Genomic DNA, 19,772 nt, shown 5'->3' on the forward strand with positions numbered 1-19,772 from the left:
GCTGGGCTGGTTCAGCAGCCATTAAGACAAACTACACATTTGAAAGGTTTACCAAAAGGTGCAATGAAGTGGTGATCGATGATGAAAATGTTCTCAAATGTTATGTTCTTTGTACTAAGCCTCATATTTGACTTTGAGGTAAGTTTTAGTAAATTGCCTGTTTAGGTCAATGGAGGCTTATGTTACCGGTGCGTATTATGAAATTCTATATAGACAATTTGCATAATAGCCCACTTCTCATCATTATTTGGGAACACCACCCTCTAATGGTTATTTTAGCTCATTGCTTTAATACATCCCTGTAAAGGACCAATCGGCAACATCCCAGGGGCCGGTGCTGGTCCTGGAACCGGAGGTTGAGAAACAGTGCCAAGTCAACACACTACTGTTGAACCACAGTATCATATCTTCATATATTTGATCATATTAACATAAGTTTGTCAATTATTGACATTCAAGTTAAGAAGCATTGACATGCATTTGATAAACAACATTTTTCAACATATGCAATAGCTATCATTTCGATTGTCCACTTCCAACCCCTTATGACTGAATAAAGCAAGCCAGTCAGACATGACAGATATGATTGTCTCATAAAAATATTTATTTTTCGCCCAAATGTACAAAGGCAAGTTACAGTATTGTATAAAAAAGAACCGTGGTGGTAATGCACACTTTACATAAACTCCTGAAGGGGAGGATGAAGGAGAAGAGGGAGGGAAGGGGTGAGACCACAGGAGACGGGGCTCAACCATAGAAATGAAAACCGTTGTAAACATCCTTGCAAGTACCAGTGACTGATACTTTGAGGGTTTTGAGTGACACGAGAGGGCCCGTGAGGAAGGAGACGAGAGGGCCTGTGAGGAAGGTGAGGAGGGAGACGAGAGGGCCGGTGAGGAGGGAGATGAGAGGGCCAGTGAGGAAGGTGAGGAGGGAGACAAGACATGATCTGGTAATTTAAGAAGTAGGAAAGAGTGTCTTTGTTCCCAGGGATAAAGGATGTTTTTATAAGCACCAATTGAGACAACTGAAGCAACTGCCGTTCTGGAGAACAAAAAAACAACTAATCAAAGAGTAGTTAACAAAGAAAGGATGCCCTCCAAAAATAACAAGACAAAATCAAGAGCTTTTTCCTTTAAGTTGCTGGATAGTAAGTACTTGCTTGTGTGGCTTTATCATACCCCCAAGGCAATACGATTCTTATTCAACCTACTACCAAGTCTAAATCTCTGTCCTTTGGAGCAATGCACTGGTCTCTTCCTCCAGTATAGTGGAAAGCCATTCTGCTTGGGACATGTAGAAATGACAATCCACTGATGCGTCATACAACGTCACAGCGGTCTATATTTCTATTGGATATTAGTTGTACAGGACATCTCAACACACTGTCACATTCAGATATACAGGTCGCAACACCATTCCATTTATGAACCATGACACTTGTGGACAAGAAACTAGCAACACCTTGAGACTAATATGTTAACTGTCCTAGTCCTATAGGACAAGAAACTAGCAACACAATGAGACTAATATGTTAACTGTCCTAGTCCTATAGGACAAGAAACTAGCAACACAATGAGACTAATATGTTAACTGTCCTATAGGACAAGAAACTAGCAACACAATGAGACTAATATGTTAACTGTCCTAGTCCTATAGGACAAGAAACTAGCAACACAATGAGACTAATATGTTAACTGTCCTATAGGACAAGAAACTAGCAACACAATGAGACAAATATGTTAACTGTCCTAGTCCTTAACAAGGGGTTACACCACCAAGCTAGCAGGTTCAAGTTAGTGAAATCCAGGTGTATATATGTACTTCAATACTGAACAAAATTTAAAATAAAAAAAAAGCTACCTGACAATCGTGATAATGTTCTGGCCAGCAGTATGTTGACTTCTGGAACATTCCACAGTTTCTTACAGGGCAGACTGTCAACAAGCCTTGTTTGTATAGCGCAAGTACCCCTCCCTGAAAATAGAAAAAATAAATATACATCTTTGACTTTTAATGACTGGTTTAGCTTCACTCTCAACGACTCCAGCTCACGCACCATATGAAGCCTTTTCTATACATTGTATAGCGACTACTTTGTGTGAATAGGAAAGGAGTCTTTTTGCAGCGTCTACATTAGTGGAGGGGAGGACATTGTGTTGTGTTTTAAGTGCTGTATCCCACTACGGAGGCATCATTTCATGGCTACTTGCTTAAATGGGCACAAAGGTTAAATTAAGCTTCTCAACTCAAGAGTTCATCCATGCTTCAATCCAGACAACATCCAAAAAAGGTTCTTGAATAAATAAACAGGTAAAGAACAAATCTAAGATCACTGTGACTGTTTTTAAATAACCTTTGATTAACACCCCCTCATCTCCAAAACCCCTAGTGCCCCACTGGTCTGAGAGACGACACTCCCCCCTCATCTCCAAAACCCCTAGTGCCCCACTGGTCTGAGAGACGACACTCCCCCCTCATCTCCAAAACACCTAGTGCCCCACTGGTCTGAGAGACGAAACTCCCCCCTCATCTCTAAAACACCTAGTGCCCCACTGGTCTGAGAGACGACACTCCCCCCCTCATCTCCAAAACCCCTAGTGCCCCACTGGTCTGAGAGACGACACTCCCCCCCTCATCTCCAAAACACCTAGTGCCCCACTGGTCTGAGAGACGACACTCCCCCCCTCATCTCCAAAACCCCTAGTGCCCCACTGGTCTGAGAGACTACACTCCCCCTCATCTCCAAAACACCTAGTGCCCCACTGGTCTGAGACGACACTCCCCCCTCATCTCCAAAACACCTAGTGCCCCACCGGTCTGAGAGACGACACTCCCCCCCTCATCTCCAAAACCCCTAGTGCCCCACTGGTCTGAGACGACACTCCCCTCTCATCTCCAAAACCCCTAGTGCCCCACTGGTCTGAGAGACTACACTCCCCCTCATCTCCAAAACCCCTAGTGCCCCACTGGTCTGAGAGACGACACTCCCCCCTCATCTCCAAAACCCCTAGTGCCCCACTGGTCTGAGAGACGACACTCCCCCCTCATCTCCAAAACACCTAGTGCCCCACTGGTCTGAGAGACGACACTCCCCCCTCATCTCCAAAACCCCTAGTGCCCCACTAGTCTGAGTGACTACACTCCCCCTCATCTCCAAAACCCCTAGTGCCCCACTGGTCTGAGAGACGACACTCCCCCCTCATCTCCAAAACCCCTAGTGCCCCACTGGTCTGAGAGACGACACTCCCCCCTCATCTCCAAAACACCTAGTGCCCCACTGGTCTGAGAGACGACACTCCCCCCCTCATCTCTAAAACACCTAGTGCCCCACTGGTCTGAGAGACGACACCCCCCCCCCTCATCTCCAAAACCCCTAGTGCCCCACTGGTCTGAGAGACGACACTCCCCCCTCATCTCCAAAACCCCTAGTGCCCCAATGGTCTGAGAGACTACACTCCCCCCTCATCTCCAAAACACCTAGTGCCCCACTGGTCTGAGAGACGACACTCCCCCCCATCTCCAAAACCCCTAGTGCCCCACTGGTCTGAGAGACTACACTCCCCCCTCATCTCCAAAACCCCTAGTGCCCCACTGGTCTGAGAGACTACACTCTCCCCTCATCTCCAAAACCCTTACAAGCTCCACTGGTCTGAGAGAGTGGGAGTTGAATGAGGTGAGTGGCAGAGAGAGGGGGTTGAATGAGGTGAGGGGCAGAGAGAGGGGGTTGAATGAGGTGAGTGGCAGAGAGTGAGGTGATGTCCCTCTACTGAGGGGAGCCCAGCTGTAATGTGACCATGTAACAGTCTCTGGCAGTTGTCACCTGAAGGGCCACCCAGTGATAGGAGTGCCAGACATTGGCCAGGCTTGGTTGAATCTACTGGGACTCCCCCATTGTCTCAGTGCTGCACTACTGTAACACGGGGGAAGGGTTGCTAAGCCAAGGATATATAGGAGTGAAGCGCTGCCCACACCAATGGTGTTGCTGACGGGATGGGGTCGCTATGAGCTAGCAGCTAGATGTGCGTGGTTGGTTGTGTGTTGTCTAGCCGGGCATCGCTCCGCCCTGGTTATGCCTTGACTTTACATTGTGCATCCTTCCGCATCCTCTGCAATCAGTTGTTTGATTCTTCCTCCATGGAAATTGACAGGATAACGAGCTGGTCCATTTGCTGTGCCGATTGAAGGACCAGTAAGGTACTGTAGGCTGACAGGTGAAAATGGCCGACCTCTTCAGTAGATGATCCCCAGTGTTCTGAGGTAACAAACAGCTCTACACTTCTGAACAGAAACCATGGTTACAACTGTCCATCAGTCAGTGCAATATTGATCAGAGTGAGCCACGGTATTTGTGTGATTTGGTTGATTCAGTGTATGGAAAGGGTGAAGTGAGACTGGCGTATCAAAAACACATTAAAGGATGGATTGGGAAGTGGGGAGGAATCAAGTTAACTGAAAGAAAAGTCACTCATGCCGTGAAATGAACAATGCAAATGTCAAGAAAACACAAAACATGAACTGTATTGAGGTGAGTGTGTTCCCTTCACACAATAATTATGTCTATCCCTGAAAAGTGAACCAAGAGGTGTTTAGCGAGCAAATGGCTGGTTGAGGGACGAGAAAACAAACCCTTCAACGCCTATAGAAGTCTGAGGAGGTTGAGCCTCTCTCCTCAAGCGTCCTTTCACCACACACAGTAAACCTACTAATGACAATTGTCAGGATATACTGGCACACTGGGTACAACAGGCCAACAACAGCAAGTTCAAACATTTCAACATGATTCACTTGTTTAGTTTTGTCAGTCTTTATTTTAGTTTGACCCCTCCCCCATCATCCCCCCCAGCCACCCAGCCCCGTTCTGCATGGGACTAAAAAAAACTATGCAGTCAGAACCCCTTTTCAGCTTTTCAGGCAGTCAATTGGTCTACTTTTGCATGTGTTCGTTCATCAACAGTGCAAAGACCAATAGATATCAGCGGAGGTGTGCACATGGGCAGACAGTGATGGCTTTGAACCTTGGATGAGGTCAGTCCCAGTCCACGGTGGGGCAGGAGGGGAAACGAGGGAAAAAGATGCTGCTAGGAGAAGAAGAAAAAAAGAATCTGCCGGACATTCAGGCAGAGAACTAAAAATATAGAAACACCATTCAACTGATGTCTAAAATGGACTCGGAGCCCAGGGCTTCCTCATGTGAGCCAGTCACATGAATCTTTGCAGGGTGGCGAGGTGTCGGTCACGTCTCCCTGTGGAAATGACAGAAAATGGTTGGCTAAATTCAAGTTCAAAACCATGTTCAAGACACATAGATTACCCAATATAATGACACGTAGATTACCCACTATAATGACACGTAGATTACCCACTATAATGACACGTAGATTACCCACTATAATGACACGTAGATTACCCACTATAATGACACGTAGATTACCCAATATAATGACACGTAGATTACCCAATTATAATGACACATAGATTACCCACTATAATGACACGTAGATTACCCACTATAATGACACGTAGATTACCCACTATAATGACACGTAGATTACCCAATATAATGACACGTAGATTACCCACTATAATGACACGTAGATTACCCACTATAATGACACGTAGATTACCCACTATAATGACACATAGATTACCCACTATAATGACACGTAGATTACCCACTATAATGACACGTAGATTACCCAATTATAATGACACATAGATTACCCACTATAATGACACGTAGATTACCCACTATAATGACACGTAGATTACCCACTATAATGACACGTAGATTACCCACTATAATGACACGTAGATTACCCACTATAATGACACGTAGATTACCCACTATAATGACACATAGATTACCCACTATAATGACACATAGATTACCCACTATAATGACACATAGATTACCCACTATAATGACACATAGATTACCCACTATAATGACACGTAGATTACCCACTATAATGACACATAGATTACCCACTATAATGACACGTAGATTACCCACTATAATGACACATAGATTACCCACTATAATGACACGTAGATTACCCACTATAATGACACGTAGATTACCCACTATAATGACACATAGATTACCCACTATAATGACACGTAGATTACCCACTATAATGACACGTAGATTACCCACTATAATGACACATAGATTACCCACTATAATGACACGTAGATTACCCACTATAATGACACGTAGATTACCCAATATAATGACACGTAGATTACCCACTATAATGACACGTAGATTACCCACTATAATGACACGTAGATTACCCACTATAATGACACATAGATTACCCACTATAATGACACGTAGATTACCCACTATAATGACACGTAGATTACCCACTATAATGACACATAGATTACCCACTATAATGACACGTAGATTACCCACTATAATGACACGTAGATTACCCACTATAATGACACATAGATTACCCACTATAATGACACGTAGATTACCCACTATAATGACACGTAGATTACCCAATATAATGACACATAGATTACCCACTATAATGACACATAGATTACCCACTATAATGACACATAGATTACCCACTATAATGACACATAGATTACCCACTATAATGACACGTAGATTACCCACTATAATGACACGTAGATTACCCACTATAATGACACGTAGATTACCCACTATAATGACACGTAGATTACCCACTATAATGACACGTAGATTACCCACTATAATGACACGTAGATTACCCACTATAATGACACGTAGATTACCCACTATAATGGCACGTAGATTACCCACTATAATGACACATAGATTACCCACTATAATGACACATAGATTACCCACTATAATGACACGTAGATTACCCACTATAATGACACGTAGATTACCCACTATAATGACACGTAGATTACCCACTATAATGACACGTAGATTACCCACTATAATGACACGTAGATTACCCACTATAATGACACGTAGATTACCCACTATAATGACACGTAGATTACCCACTATAATGACACATAGATTACCCACTATAATGACACGTAGATTACCCACTATAATGACACGTAGATTACCCACTATAATGACACATAGATTACCCACTATAATGACACATAGATTACCCACTATAATGACACGTAGATTACCCACTATAATGACACGTAGATTACCCACTATAATGACACATAGATTACCCACTATAATGACACGTAGATTACCCACTATAATGACACGTAGATTACCCACTATAATGACACGTAGATTACCCACTATAATGACACGTAGATTACCCACTATAATGACACGTAGATTACCCACTATAATGACACGTAGATTACCCACTATAATGACACGTAGATTACCCACTATAATGACACGTAGATTACCCACTATAATGACACATAGATTACCCACTATAATGACACATAGATTACCCACTATAATGACACGTAGATTACCCACTATAATGACACATAGATTACCCACTATAATGACACGTAGATTACCCACTATAATGACACGTAGATTACCCAATATAATGACACATAGATTACCCACTATAATGACACGTAGATTACCCACTATAATGACACGTAGATTACCCACTATAATGACACGTAGATTACCCACTATAATGACACGTAGATTACCCACTATAATGACACATAGATTACCCACTATAATGACACATAGATTACCCACTATAATGACACGTAGATTACCCACTATAATGACACGTAGATTACCCACTATAATGACACGTAGATTACCCACTATAATGACACGTAGATTACCCACTATAATGACACGTAGATTACCCAATATAATGACACGTAGATTACCCACTATAATGACACGTAGATTACCCACTATAATGACACATAGATTACCCACTATAATGACACGTAGATTACCCACTATAATGACACATAGATTACCCACTATAATGACACGTAGATTACCCACTATAATGACACGTAGATTACCCACTATAATGACACGTAGATTACCCACTATAATGACACGTAGATTACCCACTATAATGACACGTAGATTACCCACTATAATGACACGTAGATTACCCACTATAATGACACGTAGATTACCCACTATAATGACACGTAGATTACCCACTATAATGACACATAGATTACCCACTATAATGACACATAGATTACCCACTATAATGACACATAGATTACCCACTATAATGACACGTAGATTACCCACTATAATGACACGTAGATTACCCACTATAATGACACATAGATTACCCAATATAATGACTAGTATCACTACTATTGTAAATTACAATATTACCTCAAAATGTAAAAATGGCTAAAACATTTAAATGCAGCCGTTTTGACCACTGTGACGTCTATGTGAGTGACATTTTACACTTGAATACCAAACTGAGGAAGCAAATCCAACAGAAGACTCTAGATAAGGTATTCCACACCCAGAAACAAGGCAGAGGTCAGCCACTAGAGGTCAGGGCAGCCTGTGATTACGCTGTCTCTATTACAGTATCACTACTGTGATTCACGGCTCTGCTGCTGTTCTACCTGCTTAGGACAAACAACTGAACTGAAGGCATAAGAGCTGTTGCTGCTGCATACTGAGGCTGCTAGCTAGCACAGTCGAGCCTTTGTTGAAGTCTTTTCCCAGGGAGCTGTGTATCAGACTGTTGTACAGTAAGTACAGTAGTACTAAGTCTTTTCCCAGGGAGCTGTGTATCAGACTGTTGTACAGTAAGTACAGTAGTACTAAGTCTTTTCCCAGGGAGCTGTGTATCAGACTGTTGTACAGTAAGTACAGTAGTACTAAGTCTTTTCCCAGGGAGCTGTGTATCAGACTGTTGTACAGTAAGTACAGTAGTACTAAGTCTTTTCCCAGGGAGCTGTGTATCAGACTGTTGTACAGTAAGTACAGTAGTACTAAGTCTTTTCCCAGGGTGCTGTGTATCAGACTGTTGTACAGTAAGTACAGTAGTACTAAGTCTTTTCCCAGGGAGCTGTGTATCAGACTGTTGTCCAGGCCAGTAGTACTAAGTATTTTCCCAGGGAGCTGTGTATCAGACTGTTGTACAGTAAATACAGTAGTACTAAGTATTTTCCCAGAGAGCTGTGTATCAGACTGTTGTACAGTACAGTAGTACTAAGTCTTTTCCCAGAGAGCTGTGTATCAGACTGTTGTACAGTAAGTACAGTAGTACTAAGTCTTTTCCCAGGGAGCTGTGTATCAGACTGTTGTACAGTACAGTAGTACTAAGTCTTTTCCCAGGGAGCTGTGTATCAGACTGTTGTACAGTAAGTACAGTAGTACTAAGTCTTTTCCCAGGGAGCTGTGTATCAGACTGTTGTACAGTAAGTACAGTAGTACTAAGTCTTTTCCCAGGGAGCTGTGTATCAGACTGTTGTACAGTACAGTAGTACTAAGTCTTTTCCCAGGGAGCTGTGTATCAGACTGTTGTACAGTACAGTAGTGCTAAGTCTTTTCCCAGGGAGCTGTGTATCAGACTGTTGTACAGTACAGCAGTATTAAGTCTTTTCCCAGGGAGCTGTGTATCAGACTGTTGCACAGTACAGTAGTGCTAAGTCTTTTCCCAGGGAGCTGTGTATCAGACTGTTGTACAGTACAGCAGTATTAAGTCTTTTCCCAGGGAGCTGTGTATCAGACTGTTGTACAGTACAGTAGTGCTAAGTCTTTTCCCAGGGAGCTGTGTATCAGACTGTTGTACAGTAAGTACAGTAGTACTAAGTCTTTTCCCAGGGAGCTGTGTATCAGACTGTTGTACAGTAAGTACAGTAGTACTAAGTCTTTTCCCAGAGAGCTGTGTATCAGACTGTTGCACAGTACAGCAGTATTAAGTCTTTTCCCAGGGAGCTGTGTATCAGACTGTTGCACAGTACAGTAGTGCTAAGTCTTTCCCCAGGGAGCTGTGTATCAGACTGTTGTACAGTACAGTAGTGCTAAGTCTTTTCCCAGGGAGCTGTGTATCAGACTGTTGTACAGTAAGTACAGTAGTACTAAGTCTTTTCCCAGGGAGCTGTGTATCAGACTGTTGTACAGTAAGTACAGTAGTACTAAGTCTTTTCCCAGAGAGCTGTGTATCAGACTGTTGTCCAGGCCAGTAGTACTAAGTCTTTTCCCAGGGAGCTGTGTATCAGACTGTTGCACAGTACAGTAGTACTAACTCTTTTCCCAGGGAGCTGTGTATCAGACTGTTGTACAGTAAGTACAGTAGTACTAAGTATTTTCCCAGAGAGCTGTGTATCAGACTGTTGTACAGTAAGTACAGTAGTACTAAGTATTTTCCCAGGGAGCTGTGTATCAGACTGTTGTCCAGGCCAGTAGTACTAAGTATTTTCCCAGAGAGCTGTGTATCAGACTGTTGCACAGTACAGTAGTACCAAGTCTTTTCCCAGGGAGCTGTGTATCAGACTGTTGTACAGTAAGTACAGTAGTACTAAGTCTTTTCCCAGGGAGCTGTGTATCAGACTGTTGTACAGTACAGCAGTATTAAGTCTTTTCCCAGGGAGCTGTGTATCAGACTGTTGTACAGTAAGTACAGTAGTACTAAGTCTTTTCCCAGGGAGCTGTGTATCAGACTGTTGTACAGTACAGCAGTATTAAGTCTTTTCCCAGGGAGCTGTGTATCAGACTGTTGCACAGTACAGTAGTACTAAGTCTTTTCCCAGGGAGCTGTGTATCAGACTGTTGTACAGTAAGTACAGTAGTACTAAGTATTTTCCCAGGGAGCTGTGTATCAGACTGTTGTACAGTACAGCAGTATTAAGTCTTTTCCCAGGGAGCTGTGTATCAGACTGTTGTACAGTACAGTAGTACTAACTCTTTTCCCAGGGAGCTGTGTATCAGACTGTTGTACAGTACAGCAGTATTAAGTCTTTTCCCAGGGAGCTGTGTATCAGACTGTTGTACAGTACAGTAGTACTAAGTCTTTTCCCAGAGAGCTGTGTATCAGACTGTTGCACAGTACAGTAGTACTAAGTCTTTTCCCAGGGAGCTGTGTATCAGACTGTTGTACAATAAGTACAGTAGTACTAAGTATTTTCCCAGGGAGCTGTGTATCAGACTGTTGTACAGTACAGCAGTATTAAGTCTTTTCCCAGGGAGCTGTGTATCAGACTGTTGTACAGTACAGTAGTACTAACTCTTTTCCCAGGGAGCTGTGTATCAGACTGTTGTACAGTAAGTACAGTAGTACTAAGTCTTTTCCCAGGGAGCTGTGTATCAGACTGTTGTACAGTACAGTAGTACTAAGTATTTTCCCAGGGAGCTGTGTATCAGACTGTTGTACAGTAAGTACAGTAGTACTAAGTCTTTCCCCAGGGAGCTGTGTATCAGACTGTTGTACAGTACAGTAGTACTAAGTCTTTTCCCAGGGAGCTGTGTATCAGACTGTTGTACAGTAAGTACAGTAGTACTAAGTATTTTCCCAGGGAGCTGTGTATCAGACTGTTGTACAGTAAGTACAGTAGTAAAGTATTTTCCCAGGGAGCTGTGTATCAGACTGTTGCACAGGCCAGTAGTACTAAGTCAGTGCGATTGTAAAGGAAAGCATAATTTCTCATATGTAATGAGGCATAGAAGCTACAGGTTGTCAAAGTACTGCATGTTTACATCTTTCCCACCATGCTCTCTGTCCATACGGCCACATCTGACCCCAGTGTCTATTTGTCTGGCTAATGAGACCGTGATACTCCCATTGGTGTGACCTACTTGTTGTGTGCATGTACTGACGTGTATGTGTAACTGATAGAGGCACACACACTATATGCTCATGTTTTAAAAGTATGTAAATTGTAAAGTAAGTCATTGTGGTTGTATGTGTCAGACCCCAGTAAGACTAGCTGTCTCCATTGGCGTCATCTATGACAACAGTTTGGTTAGTGTGTACACAGTACCAAGTATTTGGTGTGATTTGGTTATTGAACTGCGCTCTATGTCTGCTAATGTATTTTTCTCTTTAAGATCCATTTTATTCTGTTTGTGTGCCTGTCCGTCTGTCTGACTAGGGGCCTTACCGTTTTCATCTCCGCGCCGGGGGGTAAAGGGAGGGGGCTGCGGCTTGCTGACTGGCAACAATAGCTGATGACGAGAGACCTGTGCGAGGCAGAAAATGTATGTACATCAGTTGGTGTGGGTGCATCAGTTGGTGTGGGTGCATCAGTTGGGGAGGGTGCATCAGTTGGGGAGGGTGCATCAGTTGGGGAGGGTGCATCAGTTGGGGAGGGTGCATCAGTTGGGGAGGGTGCATCAGTTGGGGAGGGTGCATCAGTTGGGGAGGGTGCATCAGTTGTGTATCAGTAAGAGTTTCCGAAAGCCTCGTCAGTCATAATAGTAAAAGTGGTGATTGGCTGCGACTGACCTGTAGTGTAGGACAGATCATACTGGCCCGAGAGCAGCGGATATCCCAGGTGGTGATGGGAGGGCATGATGCGCTGGGAGGGCGAGGAGCGTGGCCGCTCCATGTCCCTCTCTCGTTCCCTCTCCCCACCGCTCCTCTCTCCCCTATCCCTCTCATGGGACGGCTTGTCGCCCACCGTGGGGGACTTGCTCTTGTACTGGCTGGCGTGCTGCTGCAGGATGTCCAGGGCCTTGGAGTCCACCGAAGCTGCCTTGCCACTCACCGTGGGGCTGGCGCGCGACTTGTCACCTCCCCTCGCCTCCTCCTCACCGCCGGCCATCTTGCCGCCATAAGGGGAGAACGGATAGCCCGCGGGCAGGTAGGGGGAACCTAACATGGGGGACAGGTCATTGTGTTCATTTCATTCATGGCTTAATATCAAAACATTTGTATAAAGATTTTTTGGGCAAATGCACTTTCACCCAAGTGGTTCCTTTCTATACCAATAGTTGATCTGGTGTGGTTACCTGGGTAATTCTGCATCATGACTGTGGGCATGCCTCTGTACCCGGGGTGGCTGGGGTCATAGCCCTGCCCATAAGGGTAACCAGGCATATAGGGCATGTAGCCCTGGTGCTGCGCCAGGGCTGAGGAGAACTGCATGTGGGCATTGGCGCGAGGGTCTTTGCCCATGGTCCGTTGGTCCTCAGCAGAAGACATTCTGGGGTCTGTGCCCTCTTTCGGACCAGCGCCATCCTCCTCTTTGGGACCGCCACTCTCCTTGGGCCTGTTGGGCCTGTCGTCCTTTCCTTTGCGGTCGCGGTCTCTCTCTCGCTCTCGGTCTCTCTCGTCTTTCCACCGCGGTGGTGGTGGTTGTTGTTGTTGTTGCTGCTCGTCCTCCATCTGGGTCTGCTTGGGGTAGACAGATGGTGTGAATGCGTTAACTCAGGGATACCACTCTAAAACAACTCCACAACTCTCTAGAAGGGCTACAAGTGATTCAAACATGATCTAAAATGAGCATCAATCACCACATTACACGGCAATCATTAACATAATAAAATACAGTGCCTTGCGAAAGTATTCGGCCCCTTTGAACTTTGCGACCTTTTGCCACATTTCAGGCTTCAAACATAAAGATATAAAACTGTATTTTTTTGTGAAGAATCAACAACAAGTGGGACACAATCATGAAGTGGAACGACATTTATTGGATATTTCAAACTTTTTTAACAAATCAAAAACTGAAAAATTGGGCGTGCAAAACTGTTCAGCCCCTTTACTTTCAGTGCAGCAAACTCTCTCCAGAAGTTCAGTGAGGATCTCTGAATGATCCAATGTTGACCTAAATGACTAATGATGATAAATACAATCCACCTGTGTGTAATCAAGTCTCCGTATAAATGCACCTGCACTGTGATAGTCTCAGAGGTCCGTTAAAAGCGCAGAGAGCATCATGAAGAACAAGGAACACACCAGGCAGGTCCGAGATACTGTTGTGAATAATTGTAAAGCCCGGATTTGGATACAAAAAGATTTCCCAAGCTTTAAACATCCCAAGGAGCACTGTGCAAGCGATAATATTGAAATGGAAGGAGTATCAGATCACTGCAAATCTACCAAGACCTGGCCGTCCCTCTAAACTTTCAGCTCATACAAGGAGAAGACTGATCAGAGATGCAGCCAAGAGGCCCATGATCACTCTGGATGAACTGCAGAGATCTACAGCTGAGGTGGGAGACTCTGTCCATAGGACAACAATCAGTCGTATATTGCACAAATCTGGCCTTTATGAAAGAGTGGCAAGAAGAAAGCCATTTCTTAAAGATATCCATAAAAAGTGTTGTTTAAAGTTTGCCACAAGCCACCTGGGAGACACACCAAACACGTGGAAGAAGGTGCTCTGGTCAGATGAAACCAAAATTGAACTTTTTGGCAACAATGCAAAACGTTATGTTTGGCGTAAAAGCAACACAGCTGAACACACCATCCCCACTGTCAAACATGGTGGTGGCAGCATCATGGTTTGGGCCTGCTTTTCTTCAGCAGGGACAGGGAAGATGGTTAAAATTGATGGAAAGATGGATGGAGCCAAATACAGGACCATTCTGGAAGAAAACCTGATGGAGTCTGCAAAAGACCTGAGACTGGGACGGAGATTTGTCTTCCAACAAGACAATGATCCAAAACATAAAGCAAAATCTACAATGGAATGGTTCAAAAATAAACATATCCAGGTGTTAGACTGGCCAAGTCAAAGTCCAGACCTGAATCCAATCGAGAATCTGTGGAAAGAACTGAAAACTGCTGTTCACAAATGCTCTCCATCCAACCTCACTGAGCTCGAGCTGTTTTGCAAGGAGGAATGGGAAAAAAATTCAGTCTCTCGATGTGCAAAACTGATAGAGACATACCCCAAGTGACTTACAGCTGTAATCGCAGCAAAAGGTGGCGCTACAAAGTATTAACTTAAGGGGGCTGAATAATTTTGCACGCCCAATTTTTCAGTTTTTGATTTGTTAAAAAAGTTTGAAATATCCAATAAATGTCGTTCCACTTCATGATTGTGTCCCACTTGTTGTTGATTCTTCACAAAAAAATACAGTTTTATATCTTTCTGTTTGAAGCCTGAAATGTGGCAAAAGGTCGCAAAGTTCAAGGGGGCCGAATACTTTCGCAAGGCACTGTATGTACAAATAATAGAATATAAGAACACACCTAAGTATGAAAAATAATAGGGTACGTTTTTTTTTTTTTTTACCTGTCTGTACCACATGGCTTGCTCTATCCCCGCTCTGGAGTCTAGGCTTGGCTTGGAGTCCTCCTTCCCATGGTGCCCCCCTTCACTCAGCTTCATCTTCAGCCCTTCAGCCTGCTGGGACTTAGATACCTCTCCTTTCAGGCCTGTGGCGGAGGCCTTGGAGGGCTCCGATGGAGAGTCTCTGGTCTTACCCTGGTTCTGTTGGGTCTTGTTGGCCAGGCTGTCTGTCTTTCCAGGGGCCTTGGAGAGAGTGGGTGGCCCCAAGGCCTTCTGCTTCCACTCCTCCTTCATGGAGGCCTCGCGTTCCTTCATGGCCGCCGCATCAGAGCTCTTCTTCTCCGCCACCGCCGCCCGGTGCTGCTCAGAGATCACCTGGCGCTGGCGCTCCTCGTACTGGTGCCGGTAGGCCGGGTTTGTGTTGAGCAGGTGGTTGTGGTAGGCCTGGTCCGGGTGGTAGGCGTACGGGGGAACGTAGGAGTACTGGTTGTAATAGAGAGGCTGCATGTACATGTTGGAGCGCTGTTGGATGACTGATTGCTGCTGCTGCTGTTGATGATGATGATGATGATGATGATGTTGTTGTTGTTGTTGTTGACTGGAGGCGTTCATCTCAGGTTTACGATCTTCGTGAGGCTCCACTTTGACCTTGTCTTCCACATTCTCCTGTTCGTCCTCACGCTTCACTTTCAATGCCGGACTTTCGGTGTGCGGCATGCCAGGGTTGGCGGCACCGGGGCTGGGGCAGGTGTAGTTGGGCGAGTAGTAGGCCTCATAGCCGGCATAGTACGGAGACTCCTTGTTGGGCGTCTGGCTGGGAAACAAGGCTTTCTTGGCTCCTTCTCTGATACCTTGGTCCTCCACCTTGACCTTCACCCCTTCCACAAGTCTGCCCTCGCCGTCCTCCCCTGCGTCCGAGATGTCCGAGTACGCCGGGCTGTTGGTCTTGACCGAGGAGTTGTCGGCTCCGCCACCATTCTGGGTGACCACGTGGAGGGGCGTGAGTGGCTGAGGCATTCCCGTGCCCTCTATCCGGCTGGCCACCCCTATGGACAGACTGGGGGCGTTGTCGGTGAAGCTGTAGATCTTATCCGCCTCTGCCTTGATGCTGGCAAGACGGCTCTGGTGGGGGTCCGAGGAGCCGTTAAGTAGCCCGTCACCTTTTCCTGGCTCTGAGGACTCAGAGTAGGGACTCTTGCCCTCTTCTGGTTTCCCCCCTTTCCCCGGAGGCTTGGGGCTCTCTGCCTCCTTCCTGCTGTCTCTCTTCTTCTTCTCCTTCTTCTTCTTTTCTTTTGAGGCACCGGAAGCAGGGTTCAGCACGGCAGGGTTCATCGCGGCAGGGTCTCCCATCGCGGCGGGGGGTTTGGTGGGCTGGGTACCCTTCATCTGGGGGCTTTTGGGGATGCCCTGTATCATAGGGGGGATCCCTAGAGAAGCATTGAGGTTCCCCCCGGCAGGGAAAGAGGAGGCCTGTAGGGAGTAGAGCTGCTGGGAAGCTACGCTCCCTGGGGGTACAGGCCGGGACGATGACTTCATGTTCTTCTGAGATAGTTTGTCGGTCTTGGACTTTTTGTGGGACTTGGACTTTTCCATGCCGTCGTTGCTGGCCTCGTCGGTGAGACAGGGCCCGTCGTCACAGCCTTCCATCGGTATGCCGCTTGCTTCAGGGTCAGCGTCGCCACCTTTCTTTTTACTCTGTTTGGAACCAAACTTGCCCGGGGAAGGAGACGGACTCTGGCAGTCAAAGCCCCTTCCTTTGGGGGTGACAGACCGTGCGGGAGACAGGCAGCCTTTGTGAGAACTGGAGGCCCCGTTGCAGTTCCCCGGCTCAGGGTGAAGCGTGGAGTCCTCCCCGTACTCACTGTCCCCATCCAGGTCCAGCTTGATGTCGTCGTCGTCGTTGTGTGCGCGTGCCTGGTGGTACTTGAGGCCGTTGATGTGCTTGTACTTCTTGTTGCAGCCGGGGTGCGGGCAGTCGATGAGGACCGGCGAGGGACAGTTACGGTCGAGTGTCGGGGGCTGGGGCTCAGTTTTAATTGAGGGGATGGGGGGAAGGACAGGGGGAAGCGCCCCTCCTCCTCCGCTGTTGGAGTTGGTGCGCATGCGCTTGTTGCCTTTGGTGTCCTCAGAGCTGGAGTTGGGCTCCATGTCTGAGGCAGGTTTGGACTTGCGCTTGCTGGCCGATGAGGGGCTGGCCTTGACGTCCTCGGTGTTGCTGTTGGGTGGCGTGCGGCGCTCCGACGACGTCTGGCTGCCCCGCCGACCCTTACTGTTGTTGTTGGCGGCACGTGTCTTGCTGGTGCCGCTGCCCTTGTTGTCCGACGAGTTGCTGTTCTCGTTGACGGGTGTGTTGCTGTTGGGCCTCATCCTCTTGCCCCGGCCCCGGCCATTCCTCATCTCCAAGTCACTGGTGGGAGACTCACAGAACCTGAGGAGACAAGAGGACGTAGACGTTAGCAAATTACATTACGCATGCCAAAAACAAACGTAATTTAAAAAAGGTTGACTGATAAATGTAGGCAGAATACAAATTACACTAAATAGCTAGGTTTCCATCCAATCTGCATAACACAATATGTGCATTTTCCACCAGAGATGGGTTTCCATCAAATTAACTTGTTGTGGATAAAAGGCTGTGTGTGATGACATAGTGCACATAAACATATATTTTGTCACAAAACCTGTTGGTTTTAGAGCAGGGGTGCCCACTCTGATCTTGGCACGTGCACTTTACCCAACAGCTGGCAGATACAGTGTGGGTAGGCTACATGCATTATGAGATTATTATGGAGAAGAGCAATATTATTTGTATTTGTCAAATGGCAGTAAAGAATCGATCATCATGTCACCAGAATAAGACCCTCTATATTTATTAGAAAGGAGCATCAAGCTCATCACCGTCCACCCTATGAAGTTCATCATAACTTATTTAATCTGTAGCCTAATAAACTGCATGCTTTCCTGAGTCGTAGTGGGAGGACCACACAACATACGATTATTTCAATATGATGGTTAATTACATCAATATTTGCGCATAAAAGGCGTTTCGACCTCCATTTCTCACATAATCAATTTCCCCGACACAAAAAGATCCCAACCATGTCGAACAAATAAATAGTCTGTCACCATTTTTAAAATTGTATCGGCATATCCTGTTTCCATCAGCCCAGCTGTGACTGTTTTCATGCATCAGGTAATTCATTCACAAGAAATGGTTGGAAGGAAACCTGGTTAATGGTCATCCTGTCTGGGTTGGCGCCCCCCCCCCCCCCCTTAAGTTGTGCCGTGGCGGAGGTCTTTGTGGGCTATACTCAGCCTTGTCTCAGGATGGTATGTTGGTGGTTGAAGATATCCCTCTAGTGGTGTGGGGGCTGTGCTTTGGCAAAGTGGGTGGGGTTATATCCTTCCTGTTTGGCCCTGTCCGGGGGTGTCCTCGGAGTGGGCCACAGTGTCTCCTGACCCCTCCTGTCTCAGCCTCCAGTATTTATGCTGCAGTAGTTTATGTGTCGGGGGGCTAGGGTCAGTTTGTTATATCTGGAGTACTTCTTCTGTCCTATTCGGTGTCCTGTGTGAATCTAAGTGTGCGTTCTCTAATTCTCTCCTTCTCTCTCTCTCTCGGAGGACCTGAGCCCTAGGACCATGCCCCAGGACTACCTGACATGATGACTCCTTGCTGTCCCCAGTCCACCTGGCTGTGCTGCTGCTCCAGTTTCAACTGTTCTGCCTTATTATTATTCGACCATGCTGATCATTTATGAACATTTGAACATCTTGGCCATGTTCTGTTATAATCTCCACCCGGCACAGCCAGAAGAGGACTGGCCATCCCACATATGCTCTCTCTAATTCTCTCTTTCTTTCTCTCTCTCGGAGGACCTGAGCCCTAGGACCATGCCCCAGGAATACCTGACATGATGACTCCTTGATGTCCCCAGTCCACCTGACTGTGTTGCTGCTCCAGTTTCAACTATTCTGCCTTATTATTATTCAACCATGCTGGTCATTTATGAACATTTGAACATCTTGACCATGTTTTGTTATAATCTCCACCCGGCACAGCCAGAAGAGGACTGGCCACCCCACATAGCCTGGTTCCTCTCTAGGTTTCTTCCTAGGTTTTGGCCTTTCTAGGGAGTTTTTCCTAGCCACCGTGCTTCTTCACCTGCATTGCTTGCTGTTTGGGGTTTTAGGCTGGGTTTCTGTACAGCACTTTGAGATATCAGCTGATGTACGAAGGGCTATATAAAATAAATTTGATTGAAATTTGGTTAATGAATTGCTGAAATTCTACATTTCTAGATAAAGACAGCTATAAACTGGGTCTGTATATCAGCAAGCCTTACACACAACTTATGGGGTGGAATTCCTTTGTCTTTCGTTTTGTCCAAATAAAGAGTGAACATTAGTTGCAGAAGGAAGAGGGTGAACATCTACACTACATACACACAAAAGGTATGTGGACACCCCTTCAAATTAGTGGATTTGGCTATTTCCGCCAAACCCGTTGCTGACAGGTGTGTAACATCGAGCACACAGCCATGCAATCTCGGGAAAGCATGCAATCTCCATAGACAAAAATTGTCAGTAGAATGTGGCACCGTCATGGGATGCCACGTTTCCAACAA

General features: G+C 45.7%; 1 protein-coding gene across 3 annotated transcripts in view; it reads right to left on the minus strand.

Moving 5' to 3' along the window:
* Nucleotides 1–4,788: 4,788 nt before the first annotated feature.
* The window catches only part of LOC110506948 (zinc finger protein 609), a 96,270-nt gene continuing 81,286 nt past the window's right edge, over nt 4,789–19,772 (minus strand). For 2 of the 3 annotated variants that reach the window (XM_036964398.1, XM_036964400.1), the window contains 5 exons: nt 15,151–17,575; nt 12,917–13,301; nt 12,411–12,779; nt 12,067–12,145; nt 4,789–5,246 (listed from right to left, as the gene is read on the minus strand). In XM_036964398.1, coding sequence (XP_036820293.1) covers nt 12,072–12,145; nt 12,411–12,779; nt 12,917–13,301; nt 15,151–17,575 — 3,253 coding nt within the window. In that variant the 3' untranslated portion in view covers nt 4,789–5,246; nt 12,067–12,071. The remainder of the gene's footprint in view (nt 5,247–12,066; nt 12,146–12,410; nt 12,780–12,916; nt 13,302–15,150; nt 17,576–19,772) is intronic. The other variant, XM_036964399.1, reaches the window with a different exon arrangement.

Source organism: Oncorhynchus mykiss, chromosome 26, assembly GCF_013265735.2.
Source record: "Oncorhynchus mykiss isolate Arlee chromosome 26, USDA_OmykA_1.1, whole genome shotgun sequence".
NCBI lineage: Eukaryota > Metazoa > Chordata > Actinopteri > Salmoniformes > Salmonidae > Oncorhynchus > Oncorhynchus mykiss.